This window comes from Canis lupus, chromosome 26 (genome assembly GCF_011100685.1).
Source record: "Canis lupus familiaris isolate Mischka breed German Shepherd chromosome 26, alternate assembly UU_Cfam_GSD_1.0, whole genome shotgun sequence".
NCBI lineage: Eukaryota > Metazoa > Chordata > Mammalia > Carnivora > Canidae > Canis > Canis lupus.
The window spans coordinates 5,292,853-5,313,408 of record NC_049247.1 but is presented as its reverse complement, the minus strand read 5'-3'; the positions used below and the strand labels follow the sequence as shown (position 1 = coordinate 5,313,408).

General features: G+C 51.9%; 1 protein-coding gene across 10 annotated transcripts in view; it reads right to left on the bottom strand.

Moving 5' to 3' along the window:
* The window catches only part of SCARB1 (scavenger receptor class B member 1), an 86,554-nt gene that overhangs the window by 33,693 nt on the left and 32,305 nt on the right, over nt 1-20,556 (bottom strand). For 3 of the 10 annotated variants that reach the window (XM_038574752.1, XM_038574753.1, XM_038574755.1), the window contains one exon: nt 778-935. In XM_038574752.1, the coding sequence (XP_038430680.1) occupies nt 778-935 (158 nt within the window). Of the gene's footprint in view, nt 1-777; nt 936-14,994; nt 15,069-16,238; nt 16,301-16,813; nt 16,852-18,515; nt 18,713-20,556 lie in introns of those variants that run through there. The other 7 variants (XM_038574750.1, XM_038574751.1, XM_038574759.1 and 4 more) reach the window with 6 other exon arrangements.

The window sequence follows — 20,556 nt, the reverse complement described above, 5'->3', positions numbered from 1 at the left end:
GCTTCACCTTCCTTGCTCTCACCACACTTACGATCACCTGATTTGTTCACATGTTTACTCTCTCCCATGTCAGCTCTGTCAGGCAGGGGCTTGGATCTGCCTTTCACGGTGACTGGCACAGTGCCTAGTACACAGGAGGTGCTCAATATATGCTTCCAGAATGAAGAAATGAACATGAACTTTGGCAAACCAACACAGAAGCCTTCCATGGACAAGCTCCGCCGGGATGGCCGTTCTGCAACGGGGTTCATCCCAGAAAGCAGGATGGGCGGGAGCCTGGAATCAGGCCTTATACCAGAACAGTCCTCCCTCATCTCTCGGAAAACTGCTCCAGCCGATTCAACAAGCTGCGCTCTCCCAAAGACTGCGACCAAGCGAAGAGGCCGTGGCAGCAGTGGTAATAATGTGCTGGCAAGGAACGTTTACTGGGCACGTACTGCATACCAAGCCCTGTGCTAAGGGCGCCCCACTTTCTCATCCACTCCTCATAACGCCCCCTTCCATGGTGGAGACTGTCATCCTCATTTTACAGATGGAGAAACTGAGGCACGGGGAAGGCATGCCCTTTGCCTGATTGCAGGAGGCTGCTCTCCAGAGTGCCAGGTCTTGACCACCAGAACACCAGCTTGGGGGAAGCAGACTGACTTTGTGCAAACCCCTCCACAACTAGGGGCCTCGGTTTCTTTTTCTGTAAAGTGGGGAAATGACCCCCAACCCTACAAAGACTATCCACCTGGGAGACCCAGTCCACCCCAGTTCAGCCCCCTCCATCCTCACCTGTACACGTAGGGCCCGCGCTCCCGCACCTGCGGCTTCTGCCCCAGGAGGACTGCATCGGGGTTGACAACGTCGAAGAAGTAGACGGACAGGTAGAAGGGGACAGGGATCTCCTTCCACATGTTGAAGGACAGGCTATTGGGGTCGATGCGCACATTCTGCAGCGGGGGAGCAAAACAAACAGGGCCATGAGGAGGGTTTGTGGGGGCCCCCGCCAGGGCTGCCCAGAGCCAGCCTGCGTGGCCAGGCCCCGCCAGTGCATCCGGGAGGTGGCTCCTGGGTGGCGGGGAAGCTCTGCACACACACTGCTCCAGAGTGTCAGTTCACAGCCAATGTATTCCTGCTGCTACTTTTTAAAATGTGTTTTAGTAACAGAAGCCTGATCAGAGATCAGGAGATAGCTGCAGCCAGACTGCGGGATTATGGGCTCCCTGTGGCCAAGTGCATCATTCATTCACTCTACGGAGCATCTACTACGTGCCAGGCGTGTTTCTAAGGGCTGGGGATAAATGAGTGAACGAGACAGACCCCAATCCCAACTCTGTGGTGTCTTTAATCTAGGAGGTATTAAACACGAAGGCACAACATGTACTGTGTGAGAGGCAGGGCGTGGGGAAGAAGATTGCAACTTTAAACAGTAGTCACACAAGCAAAACACAAGCAAAAACAACAAAATTAAAACAAAAGGCAGTGAGGGGAACACATGGATTTGGCGGGGCGGGGGTGGGGGTGGTAATTCCACATAAAAGCAAGGCCAGTGCAAAGGCCCTGAGGCAGGGAGGTGCCAAGACAGAGCCAAAGAAAACAGGTCTGCAGCTTGTCTGTCAGATACACAGATACACTGGCCTCTAATCCCTGCCTTGCTCCTCAGCTCTACAAGCCCCTGCTGCAGTGTCACAAGGAGGTTCCCTCTCATACCACCCAATCCCCCCCCAACATGGCCGGCCACATCATGGGCCCCACAAGGCTCAGAGTCTGGGTCTGACACAGTGACCCAAGCCATCAGATAGATACCTGATACCACAAAGCTAAGCATCCTGGGTAGCAAGCACCACCTTCCATGTTCCTTTGAACATGGCTTTCCAGGACAAGGAAGCCACCTCTACGGTCCCCAAATAGCCAAAACCAATGGGCAGAGAGACTCCAGAGGAGGTGGAAGGCAGGAGCTGCCTGGTCAGGCCCAGCCCCGTGTCCCCAACCAGCAGACTCTGGGAAGGAACAAATAAGGAAATAGCCAGATCCCAGGGCCACAGGGGCAAGATGGTCACCTCCTGAGCCTCAGTTTCCCCATCTGTACAATGGAAACCAATGACTCTGTAGCCTCAGCCATATCTCACTTGACCAACATGATGCTTAAGTGAAGAAAAGTTGAATTAATTGCCAAGAATAAAAAACTGGAAGATTTCACATAAAATCTGGAGTTTTGGGGGTATAATAATCATTTATTTGCTAAACACATCTTCCTACCAGCCATGGAAGCCACAGGATCATTTTTATATCCAGAGCATCTAACACATACAAATCAAGGTGACTCATAAACATGATTTGGACAAAGCAACAAAGACTCTGTGGAATCTCCCTATTGTTTCTATACCAACAATTTTTTTTTCAAGATCAAACACACCCAGGGGCCAATCGAATGCACACCTTCAGGCCATAGTTGGGACACGGGCCACCCCTTTGCCATACCTGTTGCAGCACATCGCCAGCATCATCAACTGGAAGAGGGTGACCTCCCCATGTTTCTTTTTTTTTTTTTTAAAGATTTTATTTATTTATTCATGAGAGACCCAAAGAGAGAGAGAGAGAGGCAGAGACACAGGCAGAGGGAGAAGCAGGCTCCATGCAGGGAGCCCGATGTGGGACTTGATCCTGGGACTCCAGGACCATGCCCTGGACCGAAGGCAGACGCCAAACCGCTGAGCCACCCAGGGATCCCCTTCCCCATGTTTCTAATGGGGAAACGGAGGCCTGGAACGGTTGGGTGGCTCTCCCCAGGCCCCACACAGCAGGTCTGACAGCAGAGGTGACCCTCCCAGACCCCGGGGACACGGGCTTGGCGAGTGGAATTCATCCTCAGGTGAGCAGCTGCTGGGCTGGCATGGGGTCCACCCAGGATGGAAACTCTCAAATCTTCAACAGGCCCGAAGGGAGGAGTAAGAGGTTGCTAGTCCCGTCATGCCCTCTCCACCATACCCTCCCCAGAGAAAAGACACTCATAGGGCTAGTAACTGGGGGTCCCTGCCTGGCCCGGCTTCCGCCAGGACACTCCACCAAGAGAAAACACATCAGACCCAGTTCCTTCTTCTTCTGTGTGTGTGTGTGTGTGTGTGTGTGTATGTGAGAGAGAGAGAGAGAGAGATAAAAATATGTAACATAAGACCTACCCTCTTAGCAAATATTTAAGTGTAGGATGCAGTCTTTTTTTTTTTTAAGATTTATTTATTTATGATAGACACAGCGAGAGAGAGAGAGAGAGAGAGAGAGAGAGAGAGAGAGGCAGAGACAGAAGTAGGCTCCATGCAGGGAGCCCAACATGGGACTTGATCCCGGGTCTCCAGGATCACGCCCTGGGCCAAAGGCAGGCGCTAAACCACTGAGCCACCCAGGGATCCCCCTGGATGCAGTCTTCTTAACTGGAGACACAATGGTGTACGGTAGGCAGGTCTCCAGGCTTACTCGTCTTGCATAACTAAAGTAATAATAACAATCACATAGAAAGTTTTGGAGGTGACAGATATCTTTATGCATAAGTTGTGGTGATGGTTTCGAGGGTGTATACTTATCTGCAAACTCATCAAGTTGTATACATTAAATATCTACATTTTTAAAAAATATATCAATCATACCTCAACTAAGTGGTTTTTAAAAAGACAGTTTCCTGGGGCGCCTGGGTAGCTCAGGCACTTGAGCGTCTGACTCTTGGTTTCGGTTCAGGTTGTGATCTCAGGGTCATGAGATGGGGCCCTGTGTCCAGCTGTGTTTGGCGTGGAGCCTGCTTAGGATCCTCTCTCTCCCTCTCTCTCTGCCCCTCTCCCCCTGCCCCATGAGTGCGTGCACACTCCCTCTCTCTAAATAGAAATAAAAATTTTTAAATAAATAAACAGAATAAAATAAAATAAAATAGTTTCTGGTTCCTGCCTCGCTCCCCAGCCCTGTTGCTCATCTGGACCCGGAGAAGTTTTCAGAACTCCAGAATCCCTCATCCACTGTCCAGCTCACTCTGCTTTGAGGACAAATCACAGCCAAAGAAATGAGTCACCAGATAAAGCCACATGTCCCCCCCCCCCTCTCCAACAAAAGGGTGCTCCGGGCTCTGGGGCACTGGCTCGCAGTGAGTATTCGATGACCCAGCTCTGCCTTCTGGCTGGGTGACAGTGGATAAGTCACTGCTCCTCCGTGAGCCTCAATCTCTTCATCCGTAGAATGAGCACAATGCTAGGGTTTACCTCGCAGAGCCGCTGTGAGGTTTTACGTGAATTTATACAGGTAAAATGCCTGAACAGGGTATAGCCGAGCCCCAGCGACTGGAAGGTCAGCCAGGTAGCGACCGCCTCATCTTGTCCTCCTCCCCATCACTGTCACCGCCCCACCCCCACCCACAGCTGGGGACAGACTTTGCACTGGTTTTGATCGGCATCGCAGCGGAGGCAACTGGACCAAGCGGCTGATTAGATAGCAGTGCTGGCCAAGCTCACGGCCTTTCACCTGATGTGGCCGATTCCATCCCCACCCCTTCCCCCCAAGGTCAAAGACCACAGCCCAGAGTACAAAGACTGGAAAAGAAGACACCACTGCCTCTCATCCAACCAGACCCTCCGAGCCCGTTCCTGGACAGTCAGCAAGGCTGCCCGGAAGAGGGAACATGAGAGCAGAGTCCTGAAAAAGAGTGAGTTGGACTTTGCCAGGGAAGAGGACGGGGAGGGCATCCCTGGAGGGGCCACAGCCTGCATACAGGCTCTCAAGCCTTTGGAGCATGACTACTTTAATGCCCATCTATAATGAATATGTTTCCAAAACATATTTTAAAACTCAAGTGTCCATCAACAGATAAATGAACTGCCACATACGCAAACAACGAAGCACCGCTTGATCACAAGCAGGAACCGACGACCCACCGTCCGCCACACCGATGAACCTCCAGAGCGCATGTTAAGTAACAAAAGCCAGATGCAAAAAGCGACACACAGTATGATTCCATTTCCAGGACAGCTGGAAAAAGGAAAACATTCAGGACAGAAGCCAGATCAGTGGTTGCCAGAGCTCAGGTGCAGGTAGGGGACCAACTGCAAAACAGCATCCAGATACTACGTGGGGGTCACGAACACAACCCATCTCTTAATTTCAGGTGCCACAAGGGCGAGGTGTACACATCTGATAAAACTCAGCGGGCCGCACACCTAAAAGGATGAACGTATGGGTGTACCATGAAAACATTATGCTGGCATTTCTTGATGCTTTAATGATTTGTGATTCACATACAAGTCACCCACTTACAGTGTCTAATTCAGTGGCTTAGATGTATGCACAGAATTGTGCCAACACCACCACTGTCTATGCCCAGTACATATTCATCACCCAAAACAAAACCCTGTCCCCGTTAGCATTCCCCTCCCTCCCCTAGTCCCTAGCACCCCCTCACCTACTTTATAAATTTGCCCTTTTTTCTGATAAAAGAATCATACGAGTCGTCCATTTATGTCCAAAATACCCTGTTTCTTAAAAACAAGCAGAGGAGGACACCTGGGTGGCTCAGCAGTTGAGCATCTGCCTTCGGCTCAGTGTGTGATCCCAGTCCTGGAATTGAATCTCGCATCGAGCTCCCCACAGGGAGCTTGCTTCTTCCTCTGCTTGTGTCTCTACCTCTGTGTCTCTCATGAATAAATTTTAAAAACCTAAATTTTAAAAAATTAAAAATTAAAATAAAAACAAGCAGAGGCCACATGTGGCTTCTTTCCCCCAGTATCATGTTTTCGAGGTTCATCCATAACACTCATGCTTTTTAAGAGCGCCCTGTCAAGGTTTATCAAATGTTAACACCTCTTGTCTGACAACCAAAATCAAGAGATGGAACATATTTTCGTCACCTGTTAAAAAGCGTGTACATGAGCACACCCGTGTTCCCTGCAGCACTATTCACAGCAGCTCGACCAACAGGCAAACACAGTGTAGTACCTGCATTCTATGGGACGTTCCTCAGTCCTAACAAGGAAGGTGAGGCCGATACCTGCCACACCACAGATGAACCCAGAGAACAGTATGCTGAGTGGAACAAGCCAGTCACAGAAGAACAAATCCTGTGATCTCACTTTTACAAGGTCCCTAGAGATATGAAACTTATATCCTATTCCATTCCGTCTGTAAGATGCTGGCCCTTATGAGTGCAGGCACACTCCTGCCCCAGGGCCTTTGCACTAGCTATTCTTTCTACCTCTAATGCTCTTCCAAAGGTGGCCACATAGTCAAATCTCTCACCTGATCTACCCCCCAAATTCCTAAACTCCCTTAACCTGCTGATGGTCCTTGTCGCTTATAATTACGTTTACTGTTCCTTCTCTGTCTCCCCCGCTAGGTCATAGCCTCACAAGGACAGGATCTTCATCTGCTTTGTTTGTTGATTCACTGGGCCCAGAACAGTGCTTGGTACCCAAACTTTTGCTGAGTCAACAAGCAACGTGAGCTCTGGAACAACTAATGTCAACGTGGAAATGTCTAAAGAGTGGTTACCTGCTTCCTCCTTTGTGTGGGTTTTAAACAGCTCCTACTTGAGAGAGATTTTTTTTTTTTTTTAATACATAGAGAGCATGGCCTACTTGGGCCCCAGCTTGGGCCAGGACAGCAGTTCAGGGTACACAGGATGGCCAAAGTGACAATTTTAGCTATTAGTCTATGGTTCAATTAAGTAAATCTGTACGATTACAATTGGGTGGTAAAATTTTCTGGACCTCATAGGCCAGGCCACAGCCTGAGGACAAGGTCAATGGGTGTTGCAGCTCAGGCCATCCTCCAGCAAGGGTAGTCTCCATGGGCTCCTCCATCAGCCCCCAGCTACCCCCCAAGGTGGGCAGGGAGGGGCTCTAGACACTGCCCAGGGAGAGCAGAACAGCAGTCCCAAGGCAGAGTGGGGGAGCAGGAGAGGAGCCCTGCCCTCCACAGAGAGGCCTGGGGGGGGGAACCCTGAGTCAGCCCTGCCTCCACAGAGAGGCCTAGGGGGACCCCAGGTCAGCCCTGCCCTCCACAGAGAGGCCTGGCAGGGGGAACCCTGAGTCAGCCCTGCCCTTCACAGAGAGACCTGGAGGGACCCCAGGTCAGCCCTGCCCTCCACAAAGAAGCCCGGGACCCCAGGGAAGGCAGAAGAGGCCAGGGACTCATGTGCCTGTCGTTCCAGGGAACTCAGACCTTCAGCCTGGCCTCCAGGATGGAGCTGGGATAAGCTCTGAGCTGCGAGCAGTAGAGGCTGAGAGGGGCCCCGTGACCCCCAGGACCTTCAGTGCCCCTTGGCCACCAGTGGCAAAGCACGGGACCTCCATTTGGAGCCAAAAAAGCATCTCTCGCCAAATCCAAAGAGCCAGAAAGTCCCAGCCCCCTGCTAAAACCAGGCTCCAGAGCCCTCACCAGGCCCATCTCCCAGCACCAAGGCCTCTGCATCACCCCTGGGGCAGTTCTCACAAGGTCACACCTTGGGGGGTCCCAACTTGCTCTTCCTGCCCCCAGAGGCTGCGGTGGTCCCTGGGCATGGCCACGGCCCTCCAGCCTCTGCCTCCTTGTGATCTTGCCTTCCTGTCTCTGTGTCCCTGTGCTTGTAGAAGGAATTCTCACTGGATTTAGGGCCCACCTGCTCTTTACCTTAATTTCTTCTGCAAAAGCCCTATTTTCTTTTTTTTAAAGATTTTATTTATTAATTCGTAAGATAGGCAGGGACACAGGCAGAGGGAGAAGCAGGCTTCCTGAGGGGAGCCCGATGTGAGACTCAATCCTGGGACCCCAGGATCACACCCTAACCACTGAGCCACCCAGGTGCCCCCAAACCCTATTTTCAAATAAGGTCACATTCACAGGTAATGGGTTAGAACTTGGATATATCTTTTCCGGGGGGACAGGGGATGCTACAAAGCCCAATACGGGGGCTAAGACCAAGGCAAAGCTAAATGACCTGAGCGTCACTTGAACCCGCACCTGGCCAGACTGGCATCCTGGTCCAAAGCTCCCAGGGCCCGTCCTCACTCCCCTGACGCCAGAGAGAATGGGGAAGTGAGGCTGGGGCCCTACGTCAGTGCTCCCCTCGGCACACCCACCAGACCGCCACAAGGCTCCTCAAGCTCACTGCAAGGCAGGAAGGTCCCCGACGACTTCCAGGGTCCTAGATAGTCGTGGAAAGTTGCACCATGCACCCCAACCATTCACCGGCTCCCTAAACACCCACAGGGCACACGCTGGGGGCCCAGCAGCATCCTGAGCACAGCAGATGCCCCAGAGAAGACAGCAGCAAGGCCCAGCCCTGGTGGAGGTGACACCCCTGGGGCCAGGGGCACTGATGAACACCAGATAAACAAATCCTTGCAGGACATAACTTCAGGCCCTGAGGACACTGGGAAAAAAGAAAGCCAGAGGGAGAGTAAGAGGGCCGACCTGTCAAAAAAGGCAATCCAGGAAGGCCTCTCTGAGGAGGAGCATTGCAACCGAGGCTGAAGAAGTTGCAGCCTCCAGAAGCAACTGACGTACTAAGAAAAAAAATGTTTTTTAAGATTTTATTAATTTATTTGAGAGAGAGAGCATGACCAGGAGGGAGAGAGAGAAGCAGATTCCCTGCTTCCCCATGCGCCCTTTATTTTTCATTTAATCAACACACATGTGGGCTTTTCTTTGTTTAAAGAAGCCCAGTGTAGAAATTTCCAAGGTGCACACCCTTGGTTACCCAGAAACTCCCTGTCCACAGGAGGGGTCGGTGGTGCAGCTGCAGGGCTGGGCCACGATGGTATAGACCTGCCCGCCCAGGCAGCAGCCACCTGCCAGGTGTTGCTACCGAGTGCTCCAAGGTGTCGAGTCTAGCAGGGATGGGCCTGGTATAAGTTACAGGCCGGCTTTGTCCAAAAAGAAAAAGAAAAAAAAGCCGCAGTGCTTGGGTGGCTCAGTCACTGAAGCGTCTGCCTTCAGCTCAGGTCATGATCTCAGGGTCCTGGGATCTAGTCCCGTGTCAGGCTCCCTGCTCAGTGGGGAGTCTGCTTCTCCCTCTCCCTGTGTCCTTGCTTGTATGCTTTCTCTCAAATAAATAAGCAAATCTTAAAAAATACATAAGTAAATAAGTAAAATCTTTAAAAAAAGAAAGCCAAAGAATATACATTTATCTCATCAATAATTGTTTTTATTTTTATTTTATTTTTTATTTTTTTTAATAATTGTTTTTATATTGATCACACGGTGAGCTGATATTTTGGATGCACTGGGTAAATAACACTAATTTCACCTGTTTCTTACTCCTTTTCTTTTTTTTTTTTTCTTTAAAGATTTTATTTATTTATTCATGATAGATATAGAGAGAGAGCAAGAGAGAGGCAGAGACACAGGCAGAGGGAGAAGCAGGCTCCATGCCAGGAGCCCAACGCGGGACTCAATCCCGGGACTCCACGATCACACCCTGGGCCAAAGGCAGGCGCCAAACCGCTGAGCCACCCAGGGATTCCCCCATCTTACTCCTTTTCTCATGTAGCTCCTAGAAAATTCCAAATCAGGGATGCCTGGGTGGCTCAGCAGTTGAGCGTCTGCCTTTGGCTCAGGTTGTGATCCCGAGATCCTGGGACTGAGTCCCACATTGGGCTCCCTGTGAGGAGCTTGCTTCTCCCTCTGCCTCTGTGTCTCTCATGAATAAATAAATAAAATCTTAAAAAACAAAATTCCAAATCACACAAAGCCCTAGCATTCGTGGTTTGTACTATCTCCCTAAAGGTGGCACAGGTGTGGACACACCCGACAGGGCCCCACCTCCGCTTTCCTGGCTCTGAGGCCTCCAGCAGTGTCTTAGCGCCTCAGCTTTCTCGTCTGCAGCACGGGAATAGTAACCGCCCCTACTTGGCAGAGCTGTGGATGAGATTTAGCACCGGGAAGCCAAAAGTGCATGCAGTAGGTGCTCAATGTGAGGCAGCTTCAAGTATGAATCCCTGTGCTCGGTATTCAAGGCCTCACCTCGTTCTCCCCACACCAGTCCACTCTGGAAAGGCAGCTCAGCCCCACTCCCACAGCACTCGCCCCTGTGCCCGGGATCCCAGGGCACCCAAACCATAGCCCCACTCATCAGGTGCCACCTCCCCTGAGACATCTTCGGGAACGCGCTGAAACAAGTCTGGCTGGTCTGCTAATCACCCTGCGCACAATCACCCACCCCGTGCTAGATGCTATACCGGGAATCTGAGGACACGAGGATGCACGAGATGGGGCCTCTGCCCCTGAGCTGGGGGACACACGGGGAGCCGGGAGCCGTATCACCCATCTGTAGAGCAGCATTCGGTAACTTGTGCCTGCCTCACCTCACTGGATTCTCTAAGGCTCATTTAACAGATACAGCCGTGGAGGCTTGAAGGCCAAGTGTCTCCCCGAGGTCACGGGCAGGGGGAGACCGACCCATGGGTTCTGTACCCACACTGGCCGCATCCTTACCGCCTCTCCCACCCAGCTCAGGGCAGCCCCAGGAAACAATCATTAACTTGACCCGGCCATTGAATTGCAAAACCTAATCCCTCCCCCAGCGATAAGATGGAACAGGCTCCAGAGAAACACACTTGGGAGCAGGTGAGCCAAGGGGCCAAGAGGCAGGCCTGGCCCAGTTCTGAGCCGGCCGGCCCTGCCCGCTCCAGATGGGCCAGCACGTCGCGCTTACCGCCTCCTGCATCCCGGGGCTGGGAGGCGCGCCCTGCGTGCTGCCGCCAGCTCAGGGAAGACCAGAGCATGTGCTGAGTCAGTCTGAGGCCTGGGAACACCGCACCCTTGCCTACTGTTCCCCTCTCTTCTAGTTTTGTTTCTTTTTAAGATTTTATTTATTTTTTCATGAGAGACACAGAGAGAGAGAGAGAGGCAGAGGCACAGGCAGAGGGAGAAGCAGGCTCCCTGCAGGGAGCCCGACGTGGGAGTCGATCCCAGGACTCCGGGATCACACCCTGGGTAGAAGGTGGCCCTCAACCGCTGAGCCACCCAGGCATCCCTCTCTTCTGATTTTTAAAGACAATTAAAAGAAAAAGTGTTTATAGGAAACCCAAGCAGTTTGCAAAGACCACGGGGTGAGTTTCTTCCGCTAGGAAATCGAGCCATCCCGGACTCCTCAACTTCCCTTCCACCCAACACCTTTCCATCAGCATGTCTTGGCTGTGCTCTCTCCAAGACATGCTGAAGTCCATCCACTTCTCTCCAACACCACGTCGCACCCAGCCCTGCTTGCTTGGACTGATGCGCTAACTTTGACAGTGGTTTTCCTGCTTCTGCTCTTGCTCCTGGTCTGCTCTACATCCAGGATCAGAGTTATGCTTCTAAAAGACAAGTCAGCTCATGTCATTCCCCTGCTCAAACACCTCCCATGGCTCCCTCTTTACCTCAGAATAAAATTCAAATCCCTGATAGTGACCTGATATGAGGTCTTGAGTGACCTGGCTCCCTATAACCACTGCAATCAGTCCTCCCAATCAACTACCTCACTGCTCCTGAGCCCATCAGGCAAGCTTCTGCCATAGGACCTTTGCACTGACTGCTTGCTCGCCCGGGGCAATCTTCCCTCCCATGTCTTCATTGGTGACCCCCTTACCCTTACATCTAAAGTCACCTTCTCAATGAGAACTTCGCTGAACACTCTTCATTCCCCTCAACAACATTTACTGAGTTCCCACTACATATCAGGCTCTAAGTATGGGGATTGTTGTGGCGAATGAAAAGGAAAAAAAACATCCTTTCTAAAATGGCCTTTCCATAGTCACATTCTATCCACCACCCTATTTTGTCTTCCCGGCATTATCAACATCACAAATGCCTATGTATTTGTTGACGAGTTCCCCTTCCTGCTGCCTGGACTGCAGTCATGATGGATGGAGCTACAGCAGCCACCTTAGATCATGAGGCAACCTTGAGAACAGAAGCTACAAACAAAGGATAGTGGAACAGAAAGATAGGAGACTAGATCCCCACAACCTCTTGGAGCCACCCCACTGCTCCTAGGCGGTCTAGTCGTTGTCGACGTGTCCATGAAACTCACAGTGAGATTCTCCAGCCTATATTGGAATAGCTAACACACACACACACACACACACACACACACACACACACACACACACAAATGACAACAAATGGTGGCCCAGAATGGAGCAACCAGAATGCTCACACTGCTGGTGCAAGAGTAAGAGGTGCATCATTGGAAAACGTTTGGCATTATCTGCTAAAGTAGAACAGGCTTTTGCCCCATGAGAGAGCAATCCCACTCCTAGGGTTTTCCTCAGAGAAATGAAAACACATATCCATGCACACACAAATGTCAACAGCAGCTTCACTCATAACAGCCCCAACCTGGAAACACAAATGTCCACAAGCAAGGGGAAGGATGACAAGTGGTGGCATGTTCAGACAATGCGATGCCACCCAACAGAGAAAAGGAGTGGACGCTGGATGCCCACAATGACACACAGGAACCAAGCACCATGTCAACCAACAGAAGCTCAACACAGGAAAACGTGCTGGAGGAGTCCGTTCCAGCAACGATCCCACGAGTGGGCAAAGCTGAAGTCTGGTGACAGAGGTGGGGGCAGCTGTACCCCAAGGCAAACACTGACAGGGAAGGAGAAGGACAGCCTTCGGCAGGTGATCCAGACGAGCATGACAAGCATGTAAACCTACATAAAAATTCATCCACTGCTACAGCTGACACTGTGTACTCCCCTGTATGGGTGTTAAATTCTAATTAAAAAAAAAAAAGATTTTATTTATCTATGAGACAGAGAGAGAGAGAGAGGGAGAGAGACAGGAGGGTGTGCACAAGCAGGGGGAGGGGCAGAGGGAGAGGGAGAAGCAGGCTCCCCACTGAGCAGGGAGCATGTCTCAGGGCTCAATCCCAGGACCCCGAGATCATGACCTGAGCTAAAGGCAGGCGCTTCACCAACTGAGCCCCCCAGGTGACCCTAAATTCTGATTTTTAAAAAGAGAAAAATTAAAGCAAAAAATGTTCAAGGTGGAGGTGAGCGCTTCTCAGAAGGTAAGCACAGCCTAAGCCCACGGAGGCCCAGCAAGGGTGCTGGTGTCCCAACAAATCCGATTCTGGGAGACCAGCGAGGAGGCTGCAAGGGACCAGGACAGAGAGGAGAGGCAGAGGGCCGTCCCTACAAGCAAAGGGGCCCCAGCCCGATGGCCACAGCTGCCTCCCTGCCTGCTCCTCACTTTCTCATCTGTGCCACAGGGACTAGAAACGGGACCTACCCCAACTGTGACATCAGGCTGACACAAAGTGGTGAGAAGCACATGTTGCCTCTGTGTCTTCCTCCCAAAAACCCAGAATTCTGGTCTAATCCCGAGAAAAACATCATACGAATCCCAATAGAGGGATATCCTACAAAATCCCTGAGCTTTCCATATCCAGGTCACCAGAAACAAGGAGAATCTGAGAAGCCGTCATAGCCTAGAGGAGCCTGGGGAGACACTGTGACCGGAGGTGACGAGGGCTCCCACGTAGAATCCTGGCGCGGAGAAAGGGTATTAACTAAAAACCCAGGCAAGCCAGAGTGTGGACCCCAGTCAACACATCATCGTCAGTCCACTTACTGGGACGAGCCGGTCACTCTGATGAAAGGTGTTAGCAACGGAAATGGGGCGTGTGGAATGTGGGAGCTCTGTATTCTCTCCCCAATTTTTCTGTATGTCTAAAACTGTTCTAAAAAGAAAGTTATTTCAGGGACACCTGGGGGCCTCAGTGGTTGAGCATCTGCCTTTGGCTCAGGTCATGATCCCGAAGTCCTGGGATCGAGTCCCACATTGGGCTCCCCGCAAGAAGCCTGCTTCTCCCTCCACCTGTGTCTCTGCCTCTCTCTGTGTCTCTCATGAATAAATAAATAAAATCTTAAAAAAAGAAAAAGAGAACCCAGGACTGGACACACTCTGGGTGGCTTCTTCCAACTTGTGCAGGGGCTGGGGGGGAGGCCTCTGCTTTCACAAATGACTCTGGACCTCAAACACCTTCCAGCTGCAGACCGACCTGCCACAGGCCCGCCACTGCCTCTTCCTGACTTCAGTGACCACAGGGCAGCCTTGCTGGACAGTGACGTGACAGTGGCAGATCATCCACTGAGGCGTACTCCACAAAGAACCCAGCCAGCTACACCCCCACCCAGGAACACCAGTGGGGAGGAGCCCCCAGAAGCCAGCCTCCCCTGTCCTGGGATATGGCATCAGAACCAGGAGGGTCCCGTCAAAGCCCTCAAAAAGCCAGCAGGTTCCCCAGGGGGACCCAGATTCAGCCAGGGGATGAGTTCTGGATCGCGTGGTATTTCAAAACATCTGAATCTGTTGACAATACTTTTTAAATGGTAAGATAAATGTCGGATTTCCGACAACTTTTGAAAACCGGGGAGATGTGTGTCCCCTCATGGCCGCAGCCTGCTGGAACTGAGCTGGCTGGCAGGTGCGTCTCCGGCTGTCACAAGGCCCTCGGCTCCCAGGCCCCTGACACCAGGCCGTCCCAGCGCTCTGCCGCCTGCCGCCCTCACAGGGGCCTGAGCCTGCACGCCGTCCCTGCATCCAGCAACGCAGGAGGGGAATACAGCTTTCACTCACTCATTCACTCCTTCCAACCCTGCCTGAGCATCTCGTGTGCTCCCCACCGGTGCTCAGGGTTACGGGGCACGTCAAGGAAACAGGAGCTGAGCACGAAGTGAGAGAGGAGATCTGGCGTTCAGAAATGACTCAGATACTCAATCGGAGGAGCGCAGGGGCACCCAACGTGTTCACGGACGTGCGCTAGCACGCACCAGGGCTCCCACAGATCACAGGCAGGAGAACCAACTGGTCCAACCACCTTGGAATACTGTCGGGCAGTACCTGCTACAGCAGAACACGTACATACCCCGCATCCCGGCAACCCCGCGGGAGCCTGCCTGCCCCTCTGCCAGGGTCTCTGCCGCTCTCTGTGTCTCTCACAAATAAATAAAATCTTAAAAATGATAGTATTGATAAATAAAAATGAATAAATAAACCACTCACTTGCACTGGAGGGTTGTGACCTCCAGTCTGCCCCAAATCCTGCACTCTAACCACTTCTGCCTCAGGACGGCTCCCTGCAGGTGTGGAAGAGGAAGGATCACTGATGAACAGAGGACCACTGGGAGGCACACACTGTCCTCAGCCCCGTCCCTGGGGGGATCAAGCCCAATCCCACCCTCCACCCCTCAAATCAGGGCCTCCTCCAGACCCCCTAAATATGCCACCGTGATGAAATCCAGTAGTCCACCCATCCTTGCTCTCTCCGGCAGGCACAGATCACCCTCGGGAACCCCTTCTCCACGTAGGAGTCAAGCAGAGGAGAAGAGGGCCTTTAATTCCTTAACGTCATTCCAATAACAAAGCAGGGTGTTTGCAACAAAGACAGGGTCCAGCAAACTGCAGCCCACAGGACAAGTCTGTCCTGACGCCCGCTTCCACTCATCCCAGAGGCTCACAATAGGTCTGTCGACTTCTCTTTTTAATTTTTTTTCTGAATTTTTATTTATTTATTTGAGAGAGAGCATGCACAAGGCGGGGGAGAGGTAGAAGGAGGGGGAGCAGCAGGCTCGCCGCCAAGCAGGGAGCCCAACGTGGGGAGGGCTTGATCCCAGGACCCTGAGATCAAGACCCAAGCCAACATCAGACACCCAACTGACTGAGCCACACGGGCACTCCTGGTTTTACATTTCTTAATGTTTGAAAAAAAGTACAGAAAGAACACTGTTTCATGACGTGTGAAAGTTACATAAAATTTGCATTTCAGGGGGGCGCCGGCATGGTTCAGTCAGTTGAGTATTTGCCTTCGGCTCAGGTCATGATCTCTGGCTCCTGGGATCGAGTCCCACATCAGGCTCCCTGCTCAGTGGAGGAATCTGCCTCCCTCTCCCTCTGCTGCTCCCCCTACTTGTACTCTCTCTCTCTGTCAAATAAATAAATCAAATATATATATATATATATATATATTTTTTTTTTTTTTTTTTTTTTAAGATTTGTTTTTATTTATGATAGACAGAGAGAGAGAGAGAGAGAGACAGGCAGAGGGAGAAGCAGGCTCCACGCCAGGAGCCCAACGCGGGACTCGATCCCGGGACTCCAGGATCGCGCCCCGGGCCAAAGGCAGGCGCGAAACTGCTGAGCCACTCAGGGATTCCCCCAAATATATATATATTTTTTAAAATTCACATCTCAGTGCCCATAAATAAAGCTGTAGTGCACACAGCATCACCCACTCAGGGGTGCATCACCTGTAGCATATCCTGCAGTCCAGGGGTACAGGTGAGCGTGGGTGACACAGAACCTGTTCGGCCTGCAGAGCAAAAAATATTTACTATTTAGTCCTTCCCAAAGTTCGCTGGCCCCTGTCGTCTCCACCTTGGCCGCCACTCGGCCACAGGGAGTCTTCGCCTCCCTTCCAGGCAGCACCACAGAGCGACCAAAGTGACCCGGGACCCGCCCTGAAGAAGGCACTCAGGCTTCAACGTGCCACCAGAATTATTACTAAATGAGCTTGCTTCGCTCGCCTTGGCTCCAGTTCAAGAACGCAGTGTGGAGCTTGCCAAGGTCTCATAAAATGGGGCAACAGAGGTTTGAGACTGGAGGAATCAGAAGCTCCCCGCTGCCTCCTTCAAAGCCTTAGTCTTTTGCAAGAGCTCAGCATGTTGTAATCTGACCATGGCCAGTGGGCTGGGCGATCTGGCCACAGCTGTGAACCCGACTCCCCCTCCGGTCTCACCCACCACGATTTTTTTTTAATTGCGTAAAACTTCTCAACTTCACCATTTTTAGGTGTGTACATTTCAGTGACATCAAGCCCACTGACCTTGTTGTGCGACCAGGCCCATCATCTGTCCCCAGAACTTTTTCATCGGCCCAAAAGGAAACTCTGTCCCGGGATCCCTGGGTGGCGCAGCGGTTTGGCGCCTGCCTTTGGCCCAGGGCGCGATCCTGGAGACCCGGGATCGAATCCCACATCGGGCTCCCTGCATGGAGCCTGCTTCTCCCTCTGCCTGTGTCTCTGCCTCTCTCTCTCTCTCTGTGTGACTATCATAAATAAATAAAATCTTAAAAAAAAACAAACAAAAGGAAAGGTTTTAAAAAAAAAAAAAAAAAAAAAAGGAAACTCTGTCCCCAGGGAGCACCAAGGCCCCAGCCCCTGGCACCCCCTCCTAGGTCCTGTCCCTAGGGCCCTGACTCCTCTGGGTGCCTCATAGGTGGACTCATGGGGGACATGTCCTGTCGCGGCCGGCTGCTCTCACACTCAGCGCTGTGTCCTCAGATCTCGTCCACGGAATAGCAGGTGTCAGGGCCGCGGGTTCCCATGGCTGCATCACATGCCAGCATATGGACGGAGCTCACTTTGTCCGCTCACTGGTCTGTGGACACCTGAGTTGCTTCCACTTTTTGGCTGTTGTGAATCATGTGGTTCTGAACAAGGGTGTGCAGATATCTGCTTGTCTGCTCTCGGTTCTTTGGGGGAGATGTCTGGAAGCAGAACTGCTGTCATATGCCAATTCCATGTCTGATTTTTCCAGGAACCTCGCACCCGTTTCCACAGGAGCCACACCATTCCACCTCCCCACCGGCAGTGCACCAGGGCTCCGACTTCTCCACACCCTCGCCAACATGGGTGAGCTTCTGGTTTTTTGTGGTCGCCATCCTGATGGGTATGAGGGGGATCTCTGGGGTTTCCGCTGGCACTTTCCTGACGATGGTGATGAACATCTTTTCAGATGCTTTTGGTCATTTGTGCATCTCTTCCAGAGAAATCTCTATTAAAGTCCTTGGTCTGTTTTGTTTGTTTTTTGTTGCTCAGTGGTCCTACCAGTAAATTAAGGCCAGATTTAAGGCCACACTGTCTGCTCTTGATTGTCCTCCTATCTGGTATTTTTGTCCTGGAAGAGATCCCACAGCCCCTCAAACAGAAGTCTACGAGCTGTCCTCGACCTCCATCCCTCACACCCCAAGAACAGTCCATTGGCACAACTCGGTGGCTCTCCCTACAAAAGAAATCTCAAATCTGTTCCTGTCTTCCGAAGGTGTCCCGACAAACTAGAATCAAATCGAAACCTCCTCACCATGTCCTACAAGGCCCCAGCCTGCCTCTCCCCATCCTCAGCCCCACTGGCTATTTCCTCTTCAGACACTAAAGTAACCACCTGCCCATCTCTGGGCCTTTGCTCATGCTGCACCCAGGAAGCCACTCCCATGCCTGACCCCTCCTCAGAAAGGCCCACCCAGCCACCCCACCAGTCCCTAAGGTCAGCTCACCTGCCCTGCTCCCTTCAGACACCATTTGTGAGCCTCTCTATCTGCCTGTGCACGGGCCTCCCTGCAGCTACCATGTCAGTAGCTGAGAGGGGGGCCCGGTCAGCTCTGCCCACAAAGGCACTCCTACACTGCCCTGTGCCCAGCACACAGTACGTGCTCAGCAAACACGTGCCGAAGGAATGAGCAGCCTTCCTAATCACTCGGCCCCCTCCTGCCCCTTCCTGTCTGTTCCACTCCCTGCTTCACAAACCGACCTGACCCATCCATCCACAGGGACCGAAATCAGCTGAGGCAGAGGGTGATGAATGCAAAGCGTGCTCCTGGCGGGAGGAGGGGGCCCCCTGGAGCCTTCCCAGCCTCTACCGCGGTGGGTCAACCAGACTATAGGTGCGAGAGCTCTCAAAAAGTCAGAGATGTTGCAGAAATGCAAGGCCATCCAAAACCACCAAGAGGGTTCAAGAAGCCCTTCCCAACACTGCCCCCCAGGGTTGAAGGATATCTCAAACCTCAGCTGGACTCTGTCCAGCCCCAGCCTTCCTTCCTCCCCCACCAAGGACACAGGTGGCCATGACCGCTGACCGTCCACCACACTCACTGCTCCCTGGCCACAAGGGGAGGTCAGAGACGTCAGTCCTTGCGTCTTATGGGAGAAGATGGTGAGGGCCAGGCTGCCTGCCAAGGACAGCCTTCCCGCCTCCAGGCCCTTGCTGCCACCTACCCGAGCCTCAATGGTCTGCCACTGTCCTGTTCCATGTCCTTTGAACACACAGTGCCTCACCACCCCCACCATCACCACCCCCAGCTCTTATCAGGAACGGGTAGTGCCCAAAGCACTGTGTTCACCCAGTCCTCGGCTGTATGGATCCTCACAGCACCCCCACCTTACAGATGGGGAAATTGAGGCAGGATGCTTGCGGTGGGCTTAAGGGCTCAGGAGCTCCCGATGGCCCAGATTTCCTCTGGGATCTCTTCCATCACCCAGGACCGCTGGACAGCCTCCAGGAACAAATTCTGAATTTACTCCAGAAAGAGCCTAGGAATTGGTGTTGACAATGCCAGCCCGATGCAGCCACCGCACAGCTGAATATACACCGGGCCCATCACGTCCCATTTACTAAACTGATCTATCCCTCGCAACAACATCTGTGTGGCCAGGGCTATGACTATCCCCGTTTTACAGATGAGGAAGCCGACGTCCGGAGAAGCGTCACTTGCCCACAGCCACACAGCTGGAGAGCATCGTCCTGCTGAAACGAGCAGACCTCAACCAACCAAAGAACAGATCCCAGCTAACTCTCATGAACAGCTACAAATCTAGATCTCCATATAAATCTGCCTATCTTTAAATGCTGGGTACCAATTTACTTATATAAAATTTTCTAATTGGGAGTGTGTGGTCACACAAAACACCTCCCCAATCAGGTCTGAGCTACAACCCTGGGAACCAAAGCAGAGGGCACAGGGGCTGATCCAGGCTCCACTTCCACCAGCAGCTGTGTGATCTCTGGCAGTATCTCAACCTCTCTGAGCCTCTGTGACTCCACTGGGAATACACACATAATCACACCACGGAGGCATTATGAGGATATAATAAGCTGTTCTACGTGCAGCTTGGTGCCTGGCATACAGCAAGCATTCAATCAATGCTAGCTGCTGTTGTTAGTATCATCCTTCCTGTAGGGAGAGGAATGCTGGCCCCTCAAAAGACATGTCTACCTGGACCCTTAATTTGACCTTATTTGGAAGAAAGGTCTTTGCAGACTCAGCTAAGTATCTCAAAATGAGATTATCCTGGATCACATGGTGGGTCCCAAATCCAGTGGCAAGATTCAAGAAGGGCCATGTGAAAAGGGAGGCAAAGATTAGAGGGATGTGGCCACCAGCCAAGGGCCACCTGGAGCCACCAGAAGAGCGAGGCAGGCCAAAAGTCTAGAATCCTGGTGTCTGTCCTCCAGAGCTGAGAGAGGATGTATTTATTGCTTTAAACTACCAAGTCTGGGGATCCCTGGGTGGCTCAGCGGTTTAGCACCTGCCTTTGGCCCAGGGTGCAATCCTGGAGTCCCAAGATCGAGTCCCACATCGGGATCCTGGCATGGAGCCTGCTTCTCCCTTCTCCTGTGTCTCTGCCTCTCTCTCTCTCTCTCTCTCTCTCTATCATAAATAAATAAATAGATAAATAAATAAATAAGTCTTTTAAAATAAAAATAAAAAATAAACTACCAAGTGTGATCATTTGATACGGCAGCCCTAGAAATCTAATATGCTCCCCCAAGAAAGTTCCAGAAGACACACAGA